The 24,276-nt window shown below is 37.1% G+C and overlaps 1 protein-coding gene across 3 annotated transcripts in view; it reads left to right on the forward strand.

The window, feature by feature from the left end:
• UBAC2 (UBA domain containing 2) overlaps positions 1-24,276 on the forward strand; it is a 359,465-nt gene that overhangs the window by 251,821 nt on the left and 83,368 nt on the right. For all 3 annotated transcript variants that reach the window (XM_074299441.1, XM_074299439.1, XM_074299440.1), the window contains one exon: positions 5,657-5,782. In XM_074299441.1, coding sequence (XP_074155542.1) covers positions 5,657-5,782 — 126 coding nt within the window. The remainder of the gene's footprint in view (positions 1-5,656; positions 5,783-24,276) is intronic.

Genomic DNA, 24,276 nt, shown 5'->3' on the forward strand with positions numbered 1-24,276 from the left:
TACCAGATTAAATCCTAGTGGGGAAATTCAATAAAAAATTACAATGAATCACTTATCCAGCCCAAGTCTGGATATGGACACAGACCAAGAGGTCTGTAGTCAGTGGGGATGGGGTGTGGCTGGGAAGGAGCACCCCAGGAACTATGTGTTCTGGTACCTCAACCAGCAGGGCAATTGATCCGAGACCCCTAGTGAGATGTCATTGGAAATAAGTAACTGTCAGTTTTGTCACTTACTAGCCACTTCTGGGTCACAGATCCAAGGTGGACAGAAAAGGCAACCCGTACCCAGGAATACAGTGATCACAGGCTCTAGGCTGTATACCAAGAGAGGAACAAGTTCAGATGAAAACAACAGCAGTGTGGCTCAGATGTCAGGAGCAGAGTATAGTCCAGATTCCCACTTAATTAATTAAATATTAATTAAATAATTAATATTAATTTTTTAAAATTTAATTTTAAAATTTACTCTTAATTTTATAGCCAAAATCCAGAGCTTCCAGTACTGAGGAGCCACAGGTTAGAAATTATCTCCTATGATCAGGATAGGCAAATATACATTTATACAAACAAAGAGGAGGCTGGAGGAATGATTGAATGATGGACACTTGAAACTTATTCTCATTTGAACTAATATTAAAGAAGAAAAGAATATATATATACACACATCTACACAGAGTTGAGTATAAAAAGATATCTCACTCTACAGGGAAATAGGAACAAAAGGAGAGAAGGGGAATTCTAGAGGGAGGGTAGATCAAGAGTGGTATTAGTTCTAAATTTTAAAAAAACACTTAAGGATGTACAAAAATAATAATCTGGATTGGGGGGAATTGGGGAATGATTAAACAGTTTTTGAAATGGAATATTGTGGTGATGTAAGAAATAATGAAATGAATAGTATCACAAAAACCTGGAAACATTTATTCAAATCAATACATTGAAATAAAGAGAATAAGAAAAACAATTTGTATTTGACAATAGGATTATAAAGACAAACAACTTTGAAAGCGTGGGATCAGCATGTAATGTCCAACCACAATTCCAGAAAACTAATGAAGAAGTATACTACCTACTAGATAGTGACTATCATAAGAATATAGATTTAGAACCAGAAAAAATTTTTTAAATTAATGTAGTCAATCCCTTCATGTTATAGACAAAAATCCAAATGGATTAAGTGATTTGCCCCTTGTCAGAGTTTATATTAACAAAATGCCAATGGAGACTCAGATCCAATGACTCCAAAATGAAAGTCTTTTCTACTGTACTACATCTCTTTGAAGAAGCACTGTGAAGCACTTGAAATGTGACTGATTGATTACATTTCTAAAAGGAATATGTAGGACTATCAAGAAATAGGCAGAGAGTTGATATAGTATAGATTGTGTTGGAAATCAACCTAAGTGCAGTGTTGGAACATTAAAAAAGATCATGGTTGTGCTGACTATATTTTGCCATGAAAGCAAGTGGTGTGTGAGTTCAAAGGCCGCGTGTTTTGGTGTGAATTTAATTTTAAGAGCAGAGTATGTGAGGTCAAGGAATATGGTCACTGTAGGTCTGGGTAGAGCATTTGGTCAGCTTGTGGTTTAGTTAATTATCTGCCACAATACTGTATTAGTTCAGTTAAGCTTTAATTTCGGATCTAATCTTAAGAGTTCTTATCAAAAATGACTGCTCTGCACAGGGGTATTAGTAAGGGAACCATAGCCAAACCATAAATCTTGACAGAAACAAATAGCCTTTTTTATACACCCACACATCAGAATGACCATACCTGTCTGTAGATTCTAAGACACCACTCTTACTCATATTCAACTGTGACACTGAAATGAACTGCTAAAGTGCACTATTGAGGTTTCCCAATCTCTGTGCTTAGTCAAACACACTCCTCTGCACTTAGGCTGAAAAACATACCTGAACCACACATTCACTGTAACTGTTCCCTACACACCAACCCCTTCTCATTCTCGGCTGTTAAACCAAAATGAATATCAGGAACTGTGGGCTCCCACCCTCCACACTTGCTGTCATGCCCTCCCCTGTTGTTAAACCAAGACACATGCCCAACATACACATTCACCACAACCACTGCCTTTCCTTCCACAATGTAGCACTCACTGTGCCCAAGGTTAGCTCTTAATTACCACTAACTTGCATATAGCACTCCTCTATTCTGCTTTCTATATTTTATCACAGAATTGTAATGCTCCTTCTCTTTCCAACCACCACCTCCATGATGACATGTGAGAAAAGTCTTCTTTCACAAAAAAAAAAAAAAAAAAAAAATGTATCTTGTATCTGCTTTTCCTCAAACTTGTAACAATCCAATGCCCCGAAACCCCATGGCACTAGAAAAATACATATGTGAATGTGTGTCCCCTTCTTTCACTATTTGATGTGGATATACAATATATAATTGGAAAAAAATTATCTCCTGGGCAAATCTGTCATTAGTTTTGAATTCCATGTACAGAGAAAATATATTTGAGAACAATCTTTAAAGCTACGTTTTGTCTTTATAAATCAGAAGTGTATTTGTGATAAGCCAACAATTGACACAGAAGGGCTTTTATATTCTCTATACCTCTCAGTCATGTGATGGTGAGACCAGTTTATTATAGAATATTGTAACGTGCTCTCCTGGCAGTTACAATTACTAGTCTGTCCTAGACCCACCAGAGTACCTTTGACCACTGTGCTTAGCAGTGTGAGCTCTACCCGGCTCGCCTCCTCTGAGGCCTTCAAAGGTCTCTGGCCACAATCTTGAATCTATAGTTTAATAACCGGTAGCGCACTCAAGAACAGCCACATGTAATCTTAAAAGCCTTTATTATACCTACTCACATAATGCCCTGACTGATGCCCTGACTTGTTGGTTCCCTAATGAACACCTGGTCAGAAGACCCACGTGTTCACTACTAAAATCCTTACCTCTTTTGGCTATCCATCTTGGCTTGGCCACCCAGGCTAGGAAGCCAGGGTGAAGAGCGCCAGGTTAAAGAGAGCGACTGCTGCCTGCAGTGGGCTTATAAAGGGCCTGTGAGGTCACACACACAGCCAATCAGCGAGAGAGTCACCCATTACGAAGCTATCTCAAAATGGACAGGATCCCACCTACAAGGCAGTCCTAATATCCACAGAAATTACTTCCGGGCCTCAATGATGCGCTGTGGCGCAGCCCATTTAAAAGGCCCTTACAATTCCCTTTCTCTTGTTTTGCGGGAACCGCACATCTCACCAAGCTAAACTTTTAGCACCAGCTATAGTTCACTTGATCCATGAGATGACAGAGTGTTATGCCCAAGGAGGTACAAAGCAGCAGATCAGTAAACAGAAGTATGACCATAAGAACCAGGCTCAACAGTGGCCCAAGTGTTCAACCCAATCATTAAAGTCATACTCAAGGAGGTAATAAGCCAAAGAGATTGGATGCCAATGAGGTAGGATGTCAACACTGAGGTGGGAAGTCAACAAGGTAAAACATCACAATTCTAGTTAACAATTAAATATCAGTGAGGTAGGTTGTCACAATTGTAACTGCCAGGAGAGCACGTTACAGAATATTGTCTTCTAAATTCAACCTCTACTCTTCTCATCTTTTCATCAGTGATATAGACATATACATAGAAAATTCTCAAACGGATTTTATAGTAATCAGCAAGTATTGCTGACTTGCTGATGCCTTCTTGGTCTTCAAAAATAAATAACAACAACACTAATAATAGTATCATCCATGGTCCATTCCATTCTTTTAGTATCTTCCTTTTTTTCAGATCTCAACATATCTAAAACTAAACTTATCTTTGCTTCCAAACACTCCCCCTCTTCCAAAAGAATTGCCATCCTAAGTGTGTGATGTAGTTTTGGCATTAACCAGCATTATCCTTACACCATGTATCTGATCAGTTGCCACATCTTGTCATTTCTTCCCTCCCACCAGCTTTCATCTCTGAGCCCTTTTCTCCCCTCACATAGCTACCACTTGAGTTCAGGCCGTTATCATCTCTCATAGTCCCCCTAACTGAAAGCTCTTCCCATCCCAGTCCATCCTGCACACTGCTGCCAAAGTAATTTTCCTAATCTTAGAACTGACCGTGTGATACTTCTACTCAGACAAGCCCAGTGGCTTCCAGCTGCTCTCTAAGATAAAGCACTCCATTTAGCTTTTAAAGACCTTTACAATCTGATCCTAATCTATATTTCCAGCCTCATTAGTCATTATTCCTGTCTCTCCCTATGCAATGCAGTCCAGCCATATTGTCCCTGTCTATGTCTCTCCTCCCTTTCCCTCTCCCCCACAGCCCATCAAATCTTGTCTGCCTCTGTACAGCCCTTCCCCCTTGCTTTTTTTGCACGCTCTTTTCTTCCATCTCATAGTCTTTTTCTTCACTTAAGATGCAGCACAGATACCATCTTTTGCACGGAGCCTTTCCTAACCATTAATGATGCCTCTTAACTCCTTTTTATATATATTTTACATGTCAATGTTAATTTGTGCTGTATATATTTATTTTTTATCTTCTCCATTAGAATGTAAGTTCAATGAAAGTAGAGTATTTCATTTAACACAGTATCTGGCACATAGTAGGAGCTTAATCAGTAATTCATTATTATTTGAGTCATTATAAACCTGTTCAGGAATGCCTTTAAAATTATGTCACCTCCAAAACAGATTTCTTCTATGTATATATTTGGTAAAGTCCTTCTGTTCTTTCCAGCTAACGTTTGGATACTATAATCAAAGTACTTGAATACTGAACTGTGGTAGAATATAAAGATTCTGGTTTCATTGCCAGTGCTAACAGGATTAAACTACTTGTAAAATCTGTTCTATTTTCCATGTATTTGTTATCCTTTCAGTTTCATCTATAGATGTTCTCAGGATGATCTGACTTACTAGTTTCAAGTCAAATTCTTTCCAAGCTTATCACCTTAACTACTTTTCATGTCTTTGGAAGCAATATTGCTTATAGTTGTCATCAGTCTGTTTTCTAATGATTTAAAATTGAGTTTGTACCCTGAAACAATGTTATCTCTCATTTCCATTTGTTTGGCAAGATTAGGGGTTTTCTGGTTAAATGTAGTTTCCAAACTTTTTTGGCCTACTTGTTATGGTGACTTTTTGCTTCAACTACACATAAACCAAAACTGGAATCTAAAGAGATTATAATTTACTTTCCTAGTTTAAAAAATGGAAATAATAATAGTATAAAATTTTGAAAATGACAGTGACTCCTGATTATCTATACCTGTGTCTTTTTCATAGCAACCTAGGCTTCTTTTACATTTTTGACTCTTCTGATCACATCCAAGGCCTAGACCACTAATGGTAAGAATGAACAGGGAACACAGTCAACAGATAGAGGAACTGAAATTTTGAATGTGAATTTATGTTTTTAACTGAATTCTAAAATCATATTAGATAGTTCATTATGAATTATTTATTGAGTGATAATATTCTCTGTTCCCAGGTCATTCTAATTGAAAAAATAGACTCTACTACACTAGAATTAATTTCTTGCATGAGATAAACATGTTACTATATATTTCATAATTTGCTTTTTTGTTTGAGCTTATGATAGTGACAGTATGAATGGGAAGAGGACCGTATTCCTTTTTTGTATTATAACAGTATGTGTATGATCTCTTTTTAGGGTAGGAGGATTAATTGGAATCGATTTTTTCCTCATATACGGCAGAGACGGAATGCAAATGTTCGAGCTTTTCGACTGTCTGAACAAGAAGTAGCAGCACCTCCTCTTGAGGTTTCTGAGGAGCAGGTAATTTTAGAATGCACCCCTATAGGAGGAAAGTGATTTTCAGCACCTGAAAGTAAAATGTGGGGATCTTAATCCCCTTAATCCCCACATTTAAACAATATTAATTGTTTAAAAACAGCAGCTTCCAGTCTTGCAATTTGTACTCCTATTATGTGTTTGTGTATTAAGTGTACTCCTATTATGCAAGTTTGAGAAAAGTTTGATAAATTTTGAATTGTGTTAAGCAGAAAAAAATTAGTCCACAACTATTATAGACCATTATTACAATTAATACTTTGATAATCTCTTCCCTATGTAGAATTTGATAGTCACTTTGAGAAGTAAGCCCAAGGAACTTTTACCTATATTTCTGTGCCCATCATATCCCAAGTGGACCTTAATTGAGTAACCTAGCCTTTGAAGCAACAGTGTGCCATCTGGAGCAGATTTTGACATCTTGACTAGAACCTGAAAATATATCCTGTGTCAGTGGTATCCAACTCAAATAGAGGCACATTGACTTAGAAAACCTCAACTTTACATTATCTGTGTTGTATTGTATTTTTACTTGTTTTGTTAAACATTTCTTAAATACATATTAATCTGGTTGGGGCCATTCTTAGGAATTTTGAAGGCTGCAAACAGTCAATTTGATACTTCTATCTTATTCTCTCATTGCCAGCATTCTTGGTTACTTCTAGACTAGACTAAAAACTGCTGCAAAAAGAGACTGTTTTCTCTAATTCGGTAGGCTTCTCTTATGTTCTTAATATAGTCCAATGACCTTGTTGGGACAGAAAAACAAAAATCTCTCTTAGGATCTCAGCTTTGACTTGAGAGGAAACTACATGTCCACAAATAAGTAAAGCTGAGAGATCAGGAACAACCTGCTCACCTTGAAGAGCGTTGGAATTCCAAAAGGCAGAGTTGTTCTTGTTGATCCTTTGTTCTTCAAGCCAACCATGACCTTAGGCAGGTGATGCCATGACATGCAACTGAATTGGATTTAAAGGAGGGAGGCTGTGCAAAGTCACCACACTCACTTTCCCCTCCAGAACCATCTGGGTCCAGGGGCCAAGTGTAGATGGCCCTAGGTGAAATGGGAGATCTTGGCCTTTTTGAGCTAAGGTCTTTCTAGGTCTCAGTTTGACTGAGGCAGCACCCTCAGTGATTGTTAGGTAAGAATTGAGGTAAAGAGTGGCCTATTTTGCCTAGTCCAAAAAAAAAAATAATAATCTGGGAAGGGAAGGACCCTCAGGCTTTCTGGCCAAAACAAAAACAATTGCTATTTATTTTCACTCTGAGGCAAACCGGGCCCAATGACCAAATGAGGATTGGTCTGGGATCTATGTTGGAATGGGCCCTGTGATTTCCCAGTAAAAGACAGACAAGGTGTGAGGGAAAGAGGGGGAAGGCAGTCTTAGCCCCCAGCAGGCAGCCTTCCAAAGACAAAAGGCAATTGTTGTGCACAATCAGTAACATTGGCTGAAACATAGTACTCAGGATGTGAAAATAGTCTGGAATTATTAGTTAGACATTTTCTTTGACTGTATATTTAGTATTAGGATTTTGATTTTCTTCTTTTGGGGAGTAGAAAGGGTAAGGAATAATAGAGCAATTAGAGTGTTACCCCTCGCCTTTTATGTTAAGCAAAAGCATTAGGCAATGTAGGGAACCAGTGAAACTTCTTGAGTAGGGTAATGACATAGTCCGACCTAGGCTTTAGGACTATCAGTTTAGCAGCTATGAAAAGAAAGGGGACTGGAGGCAAGAATAGGAGTTAGGAGACTCCTCCTGCAGTTATCCAGACAAAAGATGATGAAGGGATGGCCAGGAACGCTCATGAGATGAGTAGCAGAGGATAAATGCATGGGATGTTGAGGTTGGAATCAAGGGGGTGAGAGAGAGTTAGGAGTCACTGTGACCCCTGGGCTGTAAAAATCAGTGATGGCTATGCCCTCAACAAAAAATAAGAAAGTTAGGAGGAAGGGTGGGTATGAGGGGAAAGATAATTATCTTTTAGACACGTTGATCTTGAGATGTCAGGAGAACACGGGAGTGGAAACAACCAAGAAGCAGTTGGCAAGGCAGAACTAATGGTCAGATAAGAGATGAGTGACAGCTATGTAGATCTGAGAATTATCCGCTTAGAGATGATATTGGAACCATGGGAGCTGAGGAGATCATTGTGGTGAAAACAGAGAAAACAAAGGCAATCCAAAGCCTCAGCTACCTGTTTGAGGACCCCACAAGGTGAGTGAGGAACGAAGGAGAAGAAAGCAGTCTCCAGAAGGAGGACTTCTTAGTGAAGTCTAGAGGAATGGAGACTGAGAAAAGACCTTTGGGGCTTAACAATGAAGAGATTGGGAAAGTGCTTTTCGGCAAATGGTAAAATGGCTGAGTGGATGGAGTCGGGAGCCCCTGAGTTACAGTCCAGCCTCAGACACTTAGCAGCTGTATGATCCTCAGCAAGTCACACACCCTTGTTTGCCTTATTCACTGGAGAAAGGAATGGCCAAGAAAACCCCTTGGACAGTATTGGTCTGCCATTGTGGTCCAAAGCGTCGGATATGACTAAACAACAACAATAGAATAGGAAAATCACAAGGGGCTCAGAAGTGAATGAGAAGTGGAAGTCAAGGCAGAAGGTGTGGAGCAAGAAGGGAGGTAAGAAGGTAAGGATGGATGGTCGAGTTAAAACATCCTTGAAGTTTTTAAAGGATGAATATGCATATGAGTAGAAGGAAAGGTGCCAGTGAATAAGAGAATACCGCAGATAAGGAAAGGACAAAGGGGCTGGTTGAAGGCACAGAGAAGGTTAGTTGGGGGGGATGGTCTGAATATGGCCACTCCATCTTTTGTCCCAGGACTCATGAGAGAAGGCAAGACCCAGTCTTGGAGAGGGTGGCCAAGGAAGCAGCATATTGATAGAGAGCCAAATGTCCATGTTTGCAAAAAGATGGAGGAAATATGAGAGGAAGAAAGTCTAAAACAAAGAAAAGGTTGTTAATATTAGAAGGAAGATTAAGAATGAAGTTAATGGGAGTGAGAGAGGGGAAAATGATTGTTAGGGAAAGCAACTTTTGATTCTGAACCAGTTTCCTCACCGTTTCTAACCTCCTTGCCCCTCACCCCTACTCTTACCCCCACCAGGGAGCTTGACTATATGGGGCTAGTCTGGTTGACTAGATGTTATGGCTGGCCATTTCTTCATTTTCTTTGGTGTAATTTTTCCAACCCCTGTAACCAAATGCAAGGCTACAATGTTAGAATCTTTGTGTGCCGGTTATGGAGAGCTAAGGGAAGTTGACTTCTTTGGTCTCTCTTTTCCTATTACAGTGTATTTTCTATATTATAATTGTTTATTGCTCAAAGTGTTGTATGCCACCCTTATCTGCTTCCTCCATCTGTACTGTAAGGGTGAAGACTTGAGAGAGAAAACCTCATATTAAATTTTCTTGATTAATTTGTTGTTTCCCTCTGTAAAGAGGGAAGTCGTATCCAAGTGTTCAGGTATTGATTTGATTGGAGACAGGATAAGCTACTAATTTTACCAGTAAGCCCTCCTCAACCCCATGCTTTATTATTCTGCATCTCAGACAATTATTTCATCTATTCAGATGCTTTAGTAAAATGATTATGGAGCTTTGGGCAAGTTTTTGCTCTATATGAAGAATCTCCTAGACCTAAGGAATACATCACATAGTGATATTAACAGACTGCTTGGTTTGGGGGTAAGTTTCCCAATGGAAACTTTCTGCAGTTGCAAAGCTTTTAGCTTTAGTAGTAGCAATAAAGGTGCCCTGTAGGGGGGAAAAATGTGCCACAGTAGGCAGCCACAGGGCAAGAAGAAAATGAGTTCCATTATATCACTGCTTATTTGACATATAAACTATGAGTCATATTCTTGATAGGAGCCGTTGTAGAGATGACATTCTTTAAAAGGTGAAAGATTTTTGGTTTTGTCACTTTTCCTAATCTGTCCAAAAATAAGACCATTGCTTATGCATAGTACATACATATACACACACATACACACACATATGTTTGGGCCTATTAAGGATCACATGGTTTGTTTGGGACACTTTTCTTCATTCTGTCAGAATAACAAATCCTGTGATGCTTGTCATTGTCAGTTTGCACTGACATTGATTCTGAGACTTGTGAAAAGGTGAAAATCAATGAAAAACTCTTTTAATCAAACTTTTCTCTTTTTAAAAAAACATTTTTTTCACAAGATTTTCTACCAGCTGAGGTGGACAGGGGCATGATTTTTTAAAAATATATAATAATAGCTTTTTATTTTTCAAAATATATGCACTCTCTATAAAACCTTGTGTTTCAAATTTTTCTTTCTCCCTCCCCACTTCACCAGACAGCAATTAATCCAATTTGGTTAAATACATACACAACCTTTAAATATATTTCCACATTTGTCATGTGGTACCAAAAAAATCAGGTCAAAAAAGAGGGGAAAAAATGCGAAAAAGAAAAAAGCAAGCAAACAACAACAACAACAAAGGTAAAAATACTATGTTGTGATCCACATTTAGTTCCCACAGCCCTGTTTTTGGATACAGATGGCTCTCCTTCACAAGTCTAATGGAATTGCCCTCAGTCACTTCATTGTTGAAAAGATCCAAGTCCATCACAATTAATCATCACATAACCTTGATGTTGATGATAATGTTCTGTTGGTTCTGCTCACTTCATTTAGCATCACCCTGGTAATTGCAAAATTTTCTCTTAAAAGATTGATATTTACTTAGTTTTTTCAAAGATAAAAGTTAAAAAGTAATTGAACTAAGTAAGAAACACAAATCATAGAAGTTTAGAGGAATCATAGAGTTTATAAGAACTTAAAAATCACTGAGTTCATTTCCTGAATTCCCTGAGTAACATACTTATAAAGTGGTTATTCATCTGCTTTTGAAAGCAGGTCATTCCATTTTTAGGCAATTCTTATTAGAAAATCCTTTCTTTTATTGAAATAAACTCTATCTCCCTCTTCTGCATTCCAGAGCCACATAGTTAAATATACTCTTTCAACACTTCTCTCACTTCTCAATAGCTGTTAATTAGTGGAAGATAATGACCATATCTCTCTATGTAATTTCAGATATTTTCATCAATCCTCCTCTTCAGCATGTGTTTCAGCTCATCAGTACTCAATCACTGAAATAGGAGTTCTCTCTACAGATGCAAACTGAAACTTGACATTACTGTCTCCTAACATTGTGAGGGGACCAATGGAGTGCTCCAGCTTTCAATCATTTTTCCTTGTCTTTGCCGCATGACCCGACCATCTTCTCTTCCTCTTCTACATCTCTTAATGGCATCTTTTATAGCTATTCTTCTTTGAAGTTTGCCATTGGTTATATATTTTAGCCTGCTCTTACCCAATCTGAGCCTTTCTGGTGGCCTCGGTGCCATACTCATTTTCAAATCTTCAAGACTATTGCATATATCACCATTAGCAAAATGTTGGTCTATAAAAGATGGGCCTTTGTTTCCATTGGGAAATTGGAGTCATTAGGGGAATTTTATTATTCCAGAAGGCAGTCTCATTCACTATCTTTCTATTGCTCATCTTTGGGCCCCACTCTTTGATCATCTGTAATCAGATTATTTATTGGTGGATAAACTCCATAATTTGTCCATAAAAGTGACATCACCTGGGCAGGAGACAGTCTTTATCCATTTGATCTTTTCTGCAGTCCAGCCAGATTCTTTGGGGTATTTAATGACTTTCTTAGGGAGAGATTTGTGACATTTCAGAGTTCTATGCAATCAGCATAGATGTCAAACATCTGGAAGACTTCGCTATCTATGAAGAATCCTTCTGTGCTGGGTCTTCTTCTCCCTGACAGACAGACATCTTTGTCTAGTATGCATCTGCCTAAGTATGCATCTGCCTAATTTGTGCCTTGCCTTGTGTTTTTATACTCCACACTTAGGCCAATGAACGGGGTTGTTTTCACAATCTCTCTCACATACCCTCTACTCTGACCTTCCCACCTCCCTACTGCAAATCCTCATCTATACCTGGATTACTGCTGTTGCCTTCTGCTTGGATTAGGTTGTAAACTCCCTAGAGGCAGGGATTGTTTTTGCATGTTATGCATGTATAATACTTCTAAACATATTTCCATATTTGTAATGTTCTGTTGTCTCCAGAAACTGCCCATCTCTCTCTGAGAGGAGATCTGCTGTCTCAACTCAATCTCCCGGCCAGATTCTTCTTCTTGTAGAGACCCGCCAACTCTGACCTAGAGTAGAGACTCTTCTTCCTATGTGCCACCCTCTTTTGTCCTCCCAGAGAATGGGCGTGGGATAAAAACGCAAGAGCTTGTGGGAAAATTACTTCTACCAATGAACTTGCTCCTTTTAAACATTAAGCTCCTCCCCAGAAGTTCAAAGGGGTAAAGCTCCCCAAAAAGGCTGGAACTAGAGAATTGTTAAGTACTGACTTAGCACCTAGTAAGAACCTATCTTCTCATTATCTCAGTAGCACTTAGTAAGAACTTAACACCTATTAGCCATGAATAAAACAAAAATCAGAATAAGAGTGAAAAGCCATGAGGAAAAAAAAATCCAAACAAACAAAAAAGGTAAAAATACTTTGCTTTCCCATATTCAGTCTCATACTTCTCTCTCTGGATACAGATGGCATTTTCCTTCCCAAGTCTGTTGAAATTGTCTTGGGTCACTTATATTGTTAAGGAGAGCTAAATATCACAGTTGATCATCACATAATCTTGCTGTTACTGTGTACAGTGTTTTGGTTCTGCTCACTTCACTGCATCAATTCATGTAAGTCTTTCCCGATTTTTCTGAAATCAGCCTGCTCATCATTTCTATAAGAAAAATAATATTCTACTATATTCCTATACTATAACTTAGTTAGCCATTCCCCAAGTGATAGGCATCCTTTTTATTCCATATCCTTCCCATCACAAAAATGGCTTTCACAAACATTTTTTGCATAGGCACATTTCCCTCCCTTAAAATCTCTTTGAGATATAGACCCAGTAATGACACTGCTGGATCAAATTTTTATTTGCTTTATAGCCCTTTGGGCAGTGTTAGTTCGCAACTTCACCAGTGTTCCAAAAACTTAGCATATATTGCAACTGTCATTGGACTGAAGCTCTTTTTGTATTTCCTTTGTAAGTGTCCTTTGTTCCCTTGGAACCATCACTGTATGAAGCAAGAAAGGGTTAGTCTGAGCCTAGAGCTCCCTCTGGCTTTGGCAGTCTTGGATAATTACCCCAGTACTCAAGTGTCTGCCAGTGTACAGATCCCTCTTTGACCTGGAATTCTCCACATTTGAGTCTATCATCAAATGTTAACTATCCATCTGTAACTTCTGGATGTGGCCTTCTTGAAACTTTTCCTTGTTTCTTAGTTCCTGTTCACTGGAGAACCCAACTAATTCCTCTCTTGACAGCAATGTGTTACCTTCGCACAGTCCTGACTCTTCTTCAAGATTAGCAGAGTACCTAGTAATATCAGCTCCTGTACACTAGCAGAGTACCTAGTCATTCAACTGCTGATAAATATCTTGTAGATTTTTCACCAGTCTGCTACCTTAAATGTTTCGGTGGGCACCCAGATTTTGTAGCAGGACTCTAGATCCAGGTTTCAATTCATAATTTTGAACTTGAGTAAGTTATCATTGCTTGTACCTCACTGAACCCTTCTGAACTAAATCTCTATCTGGGCTATAGACCTTTCTTACCTGGGGAGCAATCAATCCTCACTCTGACATTAACAGAAGTAGAGTTAAATCTGTGATATTTTTCCTAAAAACCATGTGCTGATTCTTCTCAGGCCTTCAGTATCTTTAGCACTTTCAGTAGTATATAATTAAAACATCTCCTTAAGAATAGTTTGATATATTTCTAAGCATTTTGATTCCTACCAAATTCCAAACCTTGATCAGATCTCAGTTTGATCAGAGTGGATCTTGGCAGGAAAGTCATGTATTGAAAATTACTTCTCACATTCCACCTAAACTGTTGTGGAATCTTTCTGATTCTGTGCATACAAAGACCAGATTATGCTAGGAAGGTAAACAAGATAATTTGCTAGCACTCTCAATTAAAAACACTAAGCATAGATTTCACATTTCCTATCTTTACTATTATTTTGAGCCAGTAGAATTTACTCTTCAACAGATACAGAATTTTCTCTTGTGCCATGTGTCTAAAATTTCTAGAGAATTTTCATGGGCATAAATTGAAAGGTCTCGAATATTCAACACCAACTAATCCTATACAAGCTAGTTTTAGTAGATAACACAGGCTTGCTCTTGCGAGCTAAAGCCAACACTGGTGTATATATAAAGCATATTAACTACATGTATAAGGGTTAATATAACTACATGTATAAAGGTGTCATTTCATTGGTCTCTAACCTGTATCAGAAGGTATAGGCCAAACTCACAGGCAATACCTGGCCAGAATTCCTGAGAGCCATCTAAAATAGGGGGAAATGTTTAACAATAACAAATGTAACACTCTTGAGTCAGCTTGAGGCCATTGTCCCCATTTTTCTTCTGCTGTTTATAGTTCTCAAATTTGTGTCCATGGCTGAAATTATTGAAAGTCTTTGCTGTGGTGGAACAGTTCTTCACCAATTTTTAATAACTTTTAAAATTCTGACAGATTGGGAGTCAAGAAGGTAGTCAAGCAGGGGACAGGAGTCTGAGGCAGGAGATAATCAATCAGGCATTTGAGATAGGCTATCTGGAGTTTTATGACTCTTTGGAATGTGAGAGTGGCCAGAGCTTCGAGGACCCAATTCTCTCAGTCCCATTGGGGCCCAGTTTCTACCAGGGAAACTGAGGCAGAACAATTCTGGGAAACTAAGGTATTACAGTTCAGGGAAACTGAGACATTATAGAACAACCTACTGTGCCCACTCTCAAACATATTGGGCATCAGGTAAGGTGGATTTTTTTTGCCCTTTAGGCATATCCTAAATCTCACATAACAGCCCTCATACTAAATTTAATGTCTGACATTTCATCTCCTATCTCCACAACTCCTTGCATAGAAAGCTGTATGTCTTCAATTATTCTTTCTTAATGCCTACATCTGCTCTCTCTATCTCGTTTTGTATAATTATTTACACAATCCCCCCAAACCCCTTACTCTCATTAAAAAATATAAGATCCTTGAGGGGAGGAATGGTTTTAATTTTTCTTTGTATACACATAGTAACTGCCTGACATATAGAAAGTACTTAATAAATGCTTATTGACCAATTGACAAACAGTCCTTCTGCCATTCTTTAGCCACTAGAAAGTCATCAATTGAAATTATATCCGCTCATATGAAAGAGTGTTCCAAATCACTACTGATCAGAAAAATGCAAATTAAGACAACTCTGAGATACCACTACACACCTGTCAGATTGGCTAAGATGACAGAAACAAATAATGATAAATGTTGGAGGGGATGTGGGAAAACTGGGACACTAATACATTGCTGGTGGAGTTGTGAAAGAATCCAGCCATTCTGGAGAGCAATTTGGAACTATGCCCCAAAAGTGATCAAATTGTGCATACCCTTTGATCCAGCAGTGCTACTATTGGGCTTATATCCCAAAGAAATACTAAAGAGAGGAAAGGGACCTGTATGTGCCAGAATGTTTATGGCAGCTCTTTTTATAGTGGCTAGAAACTGGAAGATGAATGGATGCCCATCAACTGGAGAATGGTTAGGTAAATTATGGTATATGAAGGTTATGGAATATTATTGCTCTGTAAGAAATGACCAGCAGGAGGAATACAGAAACGTTTGGAGAGCCTTACATGAACTGATGCTGAGTGAAATGAGCAGAACCAGAAGATCGCTGTACACTTCAACAATACTGTATGAAGATATATTCTGATGGAAGTGGAAATCTTCAACATAAAGAAGATTCAACTCACTTCCAGCTGATCAATGATGGACAGAAACAACTACACCCAGAGAAGGAACACTGGGAAGTGAATGTAAAATATTAGCACTACTGTCTATCTACCCAGGTTACTTATACCTCCGGAATCTAATACTTAAAGTGCAACAAGAAAATTGGATTTACACACATATATTGTATCTAGGTTATACTGTAACACATGTAAAATGTATGGGACTGCCTGTCATCTAGAGGAGGGAGTAGAAGGAGGGAGGGGAAAATTTGGAAAAATGAATACAAGGGATGTTATAAAAAAAATTATACATATATACTGTCAATAAAAAATAAAAAAGATCTCTTGAAAAAAAAAAAAAGAAGAAAGTCATCACAGCAATCTGTGTTCTGAAAAGTCCTGAGCCTTCTTCAGTTGGAGTTCATATCACAGACATTCAGTAGTCAATTCCCTTTCTGGTTCATTTTTTGCCTCTACCAAACTAAGAAAGTAGCGATTTACTAATAGCAGAGCAGCTAGCTGTCACAGTAGATAGAGAGCACTGGGCCTCAAGTTAGGAAGAAGCACATTCATATCCAGTCTCAGACACTTACTGGCTGGGACCCTACACAGCTCAGTTAACCTTCATTTTTCTCAGCTCTCTCAATTATAAAATAGCACATACCTCCCATTGTTGTTGTAAGGACAAAATGAAATAATAATTAAAAAGCACTTATAATTATAATTATTATTATTTTTAACAAAGGCTGGAAAATTCAATTACCCATTATATTAAACAAAGCCAAGAAGGAACAACATGCAAACAAATAAACAAACAAATATATATTCACAAAAAAAGTAACAACAACAAACAATCTTAGCTTTCAATCCTGGTGATTATTAGTCTTACTCTCCATTTCCCAGGAGTAGTTTGAGTCTCACACCATTCCAAACTCATAACTCTTTGTTTTGTTTTGATTATTATAGTGCTTATTTTTAACACATTGCTTTATGAATCGTGTTGGGAGAGAAAAATCTAAGCAAAAGGGAAAAACCATGGGAGAGATTAAAAAAAAAAAAAAAAAAAAAAAAAAACAGAAAAAAGAAGTGAACAAAAAAGCATGTGTTGGTTTACATTCAGTCTCCTTAATTCTTTTTTTGGATGCAGATGGCATTTTCTGTTCAAAGTCTATTGGGCTTGCTTTGGATCACTGAGCCCTGAAAAGAACCAAACCTTTCATAGTTGATCATTGCACCTTCTTGCAGTTATTGTGTACAATGTATTTTTGGATCTGCTTGTTTTGCTCAGCATCAGTTCATGCAAATCTTTTCAGGCCTTTCTAAAATTAGTTTGTTTATCATTTTTTATAGAACAATAATATTCCATTACCTTCATGTATTACAGCTTGTTCAGGCCATTCCCCAATTGATGGGCATCTACTCATTTTCCAATTCTTTGCTACCACAAAAAGAATTACTACAAACATTTTTGCACATGTGGGTCCTTTTCCCTTCTTAATGATTTCATTGGGATACAGACCCAGTAATGGTTCTGCTGGGTCAAAGGTTATGCACAGTGTGATAGCTCTTTGGGCATGGTTCCAGACAGTTGGCCTGAATGGCTGGATCAGTAAACAGTTCTACCAACAATGTATTACTGTCCCAGTTTTTTCACATCCTCTCCATTATTTTTCATCTTTTTCTGTCATCTTAGCCAGTTTGAGAAGTGTGAGGTGGTACCTCAAAGTTGTTTTTAATTTGCATTTCTCTAGTCAATAGTGATTAAGAGCATTTTTTTCATGTAATTATAAATAGCTTTTAGTTTTGTCATCTGAAAATTGTCTGTTCATATCCTTTGACCATTTATCAATTGGGGCATGACTTGTATTCTTATAAGTTTGATTCAGTTCTTTATATATTTTAGAAATTAGGCTTTTATCCAAAATACTGTCTATAAAGATTTTCTTCCAGCTTTGTGCTTCCCCTTTTAATCTGTTTCTATTGGTTTTGTTTGTGCAAAAACTTTTTAAATTCAGTGTAATTAGAGTTGTCCATTTTACCTTCATAATGTTCTCTAGTTCTTCTTTGGTCATAAATTCCTCCCTTCTCCAAAGATCTGATAAGTAAATTACCCCTCGTTCTCCTAATTTGTTTATGGTATCATCCTTTATGCCCAAATCATATATCCATTTTGACATTTTGATTATGGGGCTCATAACTCTTAATAGGAAAAGTATGGACAAAGTCCCTCTTTAGCTAGATGGTGGGATAAGAAACTGTATATATATATATATATATATATATATATATATATATATATATATATATATATATATATATATATATATATATATATATATATATATATATATATATAGGTCTTGTATGCTCTACTGAAAGTTTTCCCCAGTCTCTGCAATTCCTAGTCTTCTGTCCTTGCTCTGTGACATTCCAAGAATGTTTCAGGATTTCTAGGTTCCTGGATACCACTATTACACACTCTGGGATGCCCCTTAAGACTCTTCTTTTCCAGAAATCTTTCCCCACCCAATAATAGTTATGCTCTGGACACACAATCTAGAGGCAAATGTTGCCCTTGTTCTTCTTCACTACTTACTTTAATTTGAGGGCCAACTATGCTAAGAGATGTTATCTTTTATTTTCTTCAGCAATGTCATCCACATAATAAACATTTCTTATATCCTACCATAAATAAGGCACTATATTGGACACTGTGCATATAAAGAGAAAAATGATAATTAAAAAAATACCCTCTCCTAAGCAAGTTATAAACTATTAGTTTCCCCAACTACAACTAGGAGTTGGTGATTTTTTAGAGATCTTTTAGTTAGAGCCAGGCTTTCTTGATATCTTTATAGGTGGACCAAGAAATGAACATGTGACCCAGTGGAGTTGGATAGATTAGGAAGTGATCCAAAGACCCAAACCTTAGTGACTGGTGCATTGATCTCTCTCCAAATTCAAGTTTCCCCTGGAGTTGCCTATGGAATGAGGCTGTGGTCCTTCACTAACTTGGTACTTAGGAAATCTGCCAATTCTGAGAAATTGGGAGAGTGAAGTGATACAGTGGATGACAATCAGATTTAAAAGATTGAATAACAGTTCAAAAAATTCAACAGCACTAGTGCAGACTGGGGTAGACACGATTAGCAACAGTTCATTGAAAAAAACTAGTGGTTCTTGAGGATTCAAAGAAGAGTGAGTCAATAGTCCAGAAATTTTAATATGATCTTAGTACACATTAATAGGAATAGAGCATCTAGGACAAAGCTATTGATAATTCCATTTTACCCTGGTCCTGTCATGTCTAAAGTATTATATTCATTTTGGAGCATTTCATTTTAGGAAAGGAAAAGAGAAACTGGAGTGTAGTGAACAGATAGTGACTGGAATGGCCAGTCATTAAAACTCTTGATATCTGAAGATTGATTGAAGGATTTAGAAAGGTTTAGCCTAGAAAAGAGAAGACTTCGTGGAGACAACTATCTTCATCCATTTGAAGGGCTCTCCTGGAAAAAGATTAGATTTATTTTGCTTAGTCCTAAAAGACAATGCAATGAGCAGAGATTTCCATAAATCAGATTTAGATCGAAGATAAGGAAGTGTTTCTAGCAATTACCATAGTTCATAAATGGAATGTGGACTGCTTTGAGAGGTAGTAAGTTCCATATCTTTGGAGGTCTTCAAGGAGAGGTATGATTGTCAGCCATATTTTGGAGGAGATTCCTAATCATGTGTAGGTTAGAATAAATGATTTCTGATCTGCCTTCCAATTCTGAAAGGTCATAATTCTATAATATTCTGTAATTTTATACTTTTTTTCCTAATTCAGAAAGTCCTATTTTACAGAAAATTTTACCCAAATTTTTAAAGACTTTTTAATCTTTTTTTTATTTTGTTCCAGAGACGCTTTGCCATAGATGAAGCCTATGTGCCCCTTCTCAGAAAGTTTTTAAATGTGTAAAGTAAAATACAAAAGGAAACTAATTATATTGAAGCATAATTACAAAAACTTTTTTTAAGATAAGTTCACAAACCCTAGGTTAAGAATCTCTAATCTATATCAGCATATGCACATAATCATGCACATACACTTAAGTCTAAGATATTAAAGAAGAAAATAAGTGGATATTAAAAAAAAAGTGGATATTAGTCTTAATCATGATGTCATCTCTAGAAATGTTTCTACTCCTAAAGAGTATTCATTTCAGAAATTATTTAAGCATTAGGCATTGTGTCACCTTACAAAGTTAAAAAAAGGCAATCTCTGTGCTCAAGAAACTTACAATCTAGTAGGAGCTCATAACACAGATGTATATAATACAAATTAGAAGATAAGTTTATTAAAAGTAGTAAAAAGTTTTGTGAGATCTGTTAGGAATACACACACAGCTTGTGTGTGTGTGTGTGTGTGTGTGTGTGTGTGTGTGTGTGTGTGTGTAAGTAATTGAATTCCATTACCACAAGGGGTTTGGATTTCAATCCACAATCAATCAACAGACTTTTGTGGGCTTGCTATTTGTACAACACTGGGCTAAGTATTATCAGGGTTTTAAAGAATAAAAATAGGGTTCACCCCCTTAAGGAATATGTAGGTTGGCCAAGAAAGGCGGACAGAGGCCATGAAAGAAGAAGAAAGTATTCAGACCACAAAAGTGGTAAATGGTGCTGTGAGACCAAAACAAATGGTGCAATAAGAGTTCAGAGAAAGAAATGAATCATATAGAGCTTGCTCTACCACCTTCTTGCATCAGTAGTAAGTGGGGAAGTGCTACCAGTCTAGATGAACACATAGCAATAATTAAAACAGTAAAGGGAGACGTAACTAGTGCTTTTCAGAGAGACAAGACAATTACCAAAGAGGGCTTCACAAGCTGTTAGATGTAGATGAACCTGGAAATTTGTGTGATGTTAGCAGACCACACACAAAATGGACTGAGGTGGGAGGTAGTCATCAGATAGAAAGACAACATCAACGTCTGCTTGCATTAGAAATTGGAGAAGTAAGAATTCTAAAAACCTAATGGCGTTTGACAGACTTAGTAAAAGGGAAGCTAGACAAACCACAGACTGATTTGAGGGGGAGGGAAGCTATAAGGCTTGTTAGACTCTGTGTCCTTATATTATTTATACAGAGGAGCGTGGAGGAGGAGCAGTTAGATTCAAATGGGAGAAGAGCACAAAGAGGATCCCCTTATTTAACAATCAAGCAACAGTCTTCTTCAGAAATAATTAGGTGACTTTTCACTTCATACAAAATGGGGTTTAAAACAAACAAACAGACCCCTGGTGTAGATCTATGTCTGTGTCTGTCTCTTGAACCTTCCAGTATGGTCTCTTTCTTTGCAAAGCATGTTGTGAATAGCATCTTGTTTGCTTGTGGAACCTTTTCAAATGTCACTAATGCTGCTGCTGTAAAAAGCACCTGTTCTGGGGAGATTCACATACCTTGAGTTAGTGAGCCACAGAGCTGATCTCTATTGGCTTCTGCAGGGGGTGTATTGAATGCCTGTGGCTGAGGTGTACTTGGATGAAAAGCAGCTGGTGTTGTCACAGCGTGCTCCCTGTAGGGCACCCTAGATACTTCTAGCGCTGTGTTTTCATCTCGTGGGTTTTTGACTGTAAAGGTAGAATTTAGTGTTACAACAGTACCCACATCCTTCCCCCACATCCTTGAAATCTGGTTTCTTATCTCTTTCTGGACTGAATTTCTTCTCTAGAAAACAGGAGCTGGACATCTTTAAATGCTGGAGGCTGGATTTTTTTTTTTTTAATTAAAGAGTGAAGGAAAAACATTTAAATAAATACAGCATTAATCATGGGGCACTAGACATTTGACAGACAGATAATAGTATGTTTTGTTAAAATGAGCCCAAAGAAAAATACTTTCTTATACCAAAAGCTTTTTTATCATATTAAAAAGGAAGTCCAGGCAATAAAATTTTTAGAAAGAAGAAAGAGTCCCTCTAGTGCACAAATAAAAAGGATAGTATTTATTTATGAGTTTGGTCGTGGGAAATTTCCAGATTTTTAGGTAGGTTGTATAATAAGTCCAATCAGTATTATGCTCTTGGAAATACACAGCATTTGCCTTTCTATTAGCTATTGTTAGATCAAAAAATTATATACATATCAAGCAACTGTTGGAAAATTCAGGGTGTTTTATGAACTATTTTATTTTATTCTTTAAAAATTCCTTTAATATTGATTTACATTGCCTTGATATATTTCTTCCAGTGAAATAGACTTTTGTTTTGTTTTTACAAGAAAATTCCCTTTATTTTGAAATTAGATCTTGTGGAATGTAATGTTTAGGATCAATACATTGTTTCAATAAAATTGTCATTTTAGTCATTCATAGTACATTGCAATTTTAGCTGACAGGTAATAGATGTGCTTTCTATTAATATGACATTAAATGACTAAAGTAAATAGATAGGAAATGGTTGTATATTTGGAAAAACCAAACAAATGAATATAGTCTTTTAGTGAATCCTTGTATATCTCAAGTTTATGAATTTTTGTTTTTTGACTGAGAACATCTGAATATATTTGCTTTTGTCAGTGAATAAAAACAATCAAAATTGAGTATATTAAAAGATAGAAAACATGCTATATTCAGGAGCTACTGAGGCAACTAAAGATACTTTTTAAAAGTCTTACTTTTAGTAACCCTCTTACAAAAGCTAATTTACTTTGGCAGAGTCAGTAGGTGCTAAGCCTGAATGAAATAACTTCTTCCCTGGAGAATTCTGTAATCTATCTTGGGAAACAACATGTACATATGCAAAATATTTTGTGGTCATTTTCAGTCAAGTCTGACTTTTTGTCAACTTTTTGGAATTTTTAGGCAAAGATATTGGAATGGTTTGCCATTTCCTTCTCTAGCGGAAACTGGGACAAACCAGGTTGTGACTTGCCCAGAATCACATAGTTAAGAAGTATCTGAATCTAGATTTGAACTTGAGTCTTTCTAATTCCAGGCCCACCATTCTATTCACCACATGTCTAACTGCCCACCTAAAATATATACATAAAATGTCTTCAAGGTGAATACAAGGTAATTTCAAGATAAGGGCATACTAGTTAGTGGCTGGGGGAAATCAGAAAAGATCCTCATGTAGGAGGTTGCACTTGAGCTGAGTTTTGAGAGAAGGGAGAGATTCTGAGAGAGGAACTTGAGAAAGAGTTGTAGTGTAAGTGGGAGGCACAGACCCTGTGGTGGGAGATGAATTGTGATTCAAAACCCAGCATGTAGGTCAGTTTGATATCAAAGTGGAATGCATGAAGGGAAGTAATATGTAATAAAACTGGAAATGCCAGTTGGTTCTAGATCATGAAAGATTTTGAAGGCTAACCAGAAGAGTTTGTGCTTGATCCTTGAGGTAAGGGTAGCCAAAATGACATGGTAAATCTGTGTTTAGCAACTGTACAAAGGATGGCATTTGAGGGCAAGAATCAGGACAAGCCATTTCAAGAGTCCAGGAAAGAGGTGATGACAGCTGAACTAGGATAGCAGTCTTGTAAGTGGAGAAAGAGGAAGAATATAAATCATCTTTCATGAGAAATACATAGAGAAAGGTCACCTTCAGTTTTTCAAAATGTTGTCATTTGTCACCAAAAAAAAGACAATAAAAACTCCATAAGTGTTATTGGATGAATTGTAGCCTAGTAAAGGCTACCAAAATAGAGTTGTAATGAATTTTTGAAGTGAAGGATCTAAGGAAACAAGTTCAAAGGCAATGCTTATCACAAATAAAACCCTTGTGGACTTTTAAAAAATCTTTTAATCCATTTATTTTTAATACACATTGCTTTATGATTCATGTTGGGAAAGAAAAATCAGAGCAAAAGGGAAAAACCATGGGAGAGAGAAAAAAAAAACAACAGAAAAAAGAAGTGAACATAACAAATGTTGATTTATATTCAATCTCTATCGTTCTTTTCTGGATGTAAATGGCATTTTCTGTCCAAAGTCTATTGGCTTTGGATCACTGAACTGCTGAGAAGAATGATCATAGTTGATCATCGCACATTCTAGCTATTATTATGTACTATGTATTCCTGGTTTTGCTTGTTTCACTCAACATAAGTTTGTGTAAATCTTTTCAGGCCTTTCTAAAATCAGCTTGTTTATCATTTTTATAGGATGATAATATTCCATTATCTTCATATGCCACTACTTGTTCAGCCATTTCCCAATTGATGGGTATCTACTCATTTTCCAATTCTTTGCTTCCACAAAAAGATCTGCTACAAATATTTGTGTACATGGTTATTCTTTTCCCTTTTTTATGATTTCCTTGGGATACAGAGTCAGTAAAGGCACTGCTGTGTCAAAGGGTAAAGCACAGTTTGATAGTGCTTTGGGCATAGTTCCAGATTGCTCTCCAAAATGATTGAAGCAATTCACAACTCCACCAAGGATGCATTATTGTCCCAGTTTTCCCGCATCCCCTCCAACATTTATCATTATTTTTTCTGGTCATTTTAGTCAACCTGAAAGATATGAGTAGACCCTTGTGGATCATCAAGTATAATAAGATTACCAAAATCACCACTTCTTTGTCCTGTGTCAAGTTCAAGATAACCTTTC

This window comes from Sminthopsis crassicaudata, chromosome 3, assembly GCF_048593235.1.
Source record: "Sminthopsis crassicaudata isolate SCR6 chromosome 3, ASM4859323v1, whole genome shotgun sequence".
Taxonomy (NCBI): domain Eukaryota; kingdom Metazoa; phylum Chordata; class Mammalia; order Dasyuromorphia; family Dasyuridae; genus Sminthopsis; species Sminthopsis crassicaudata.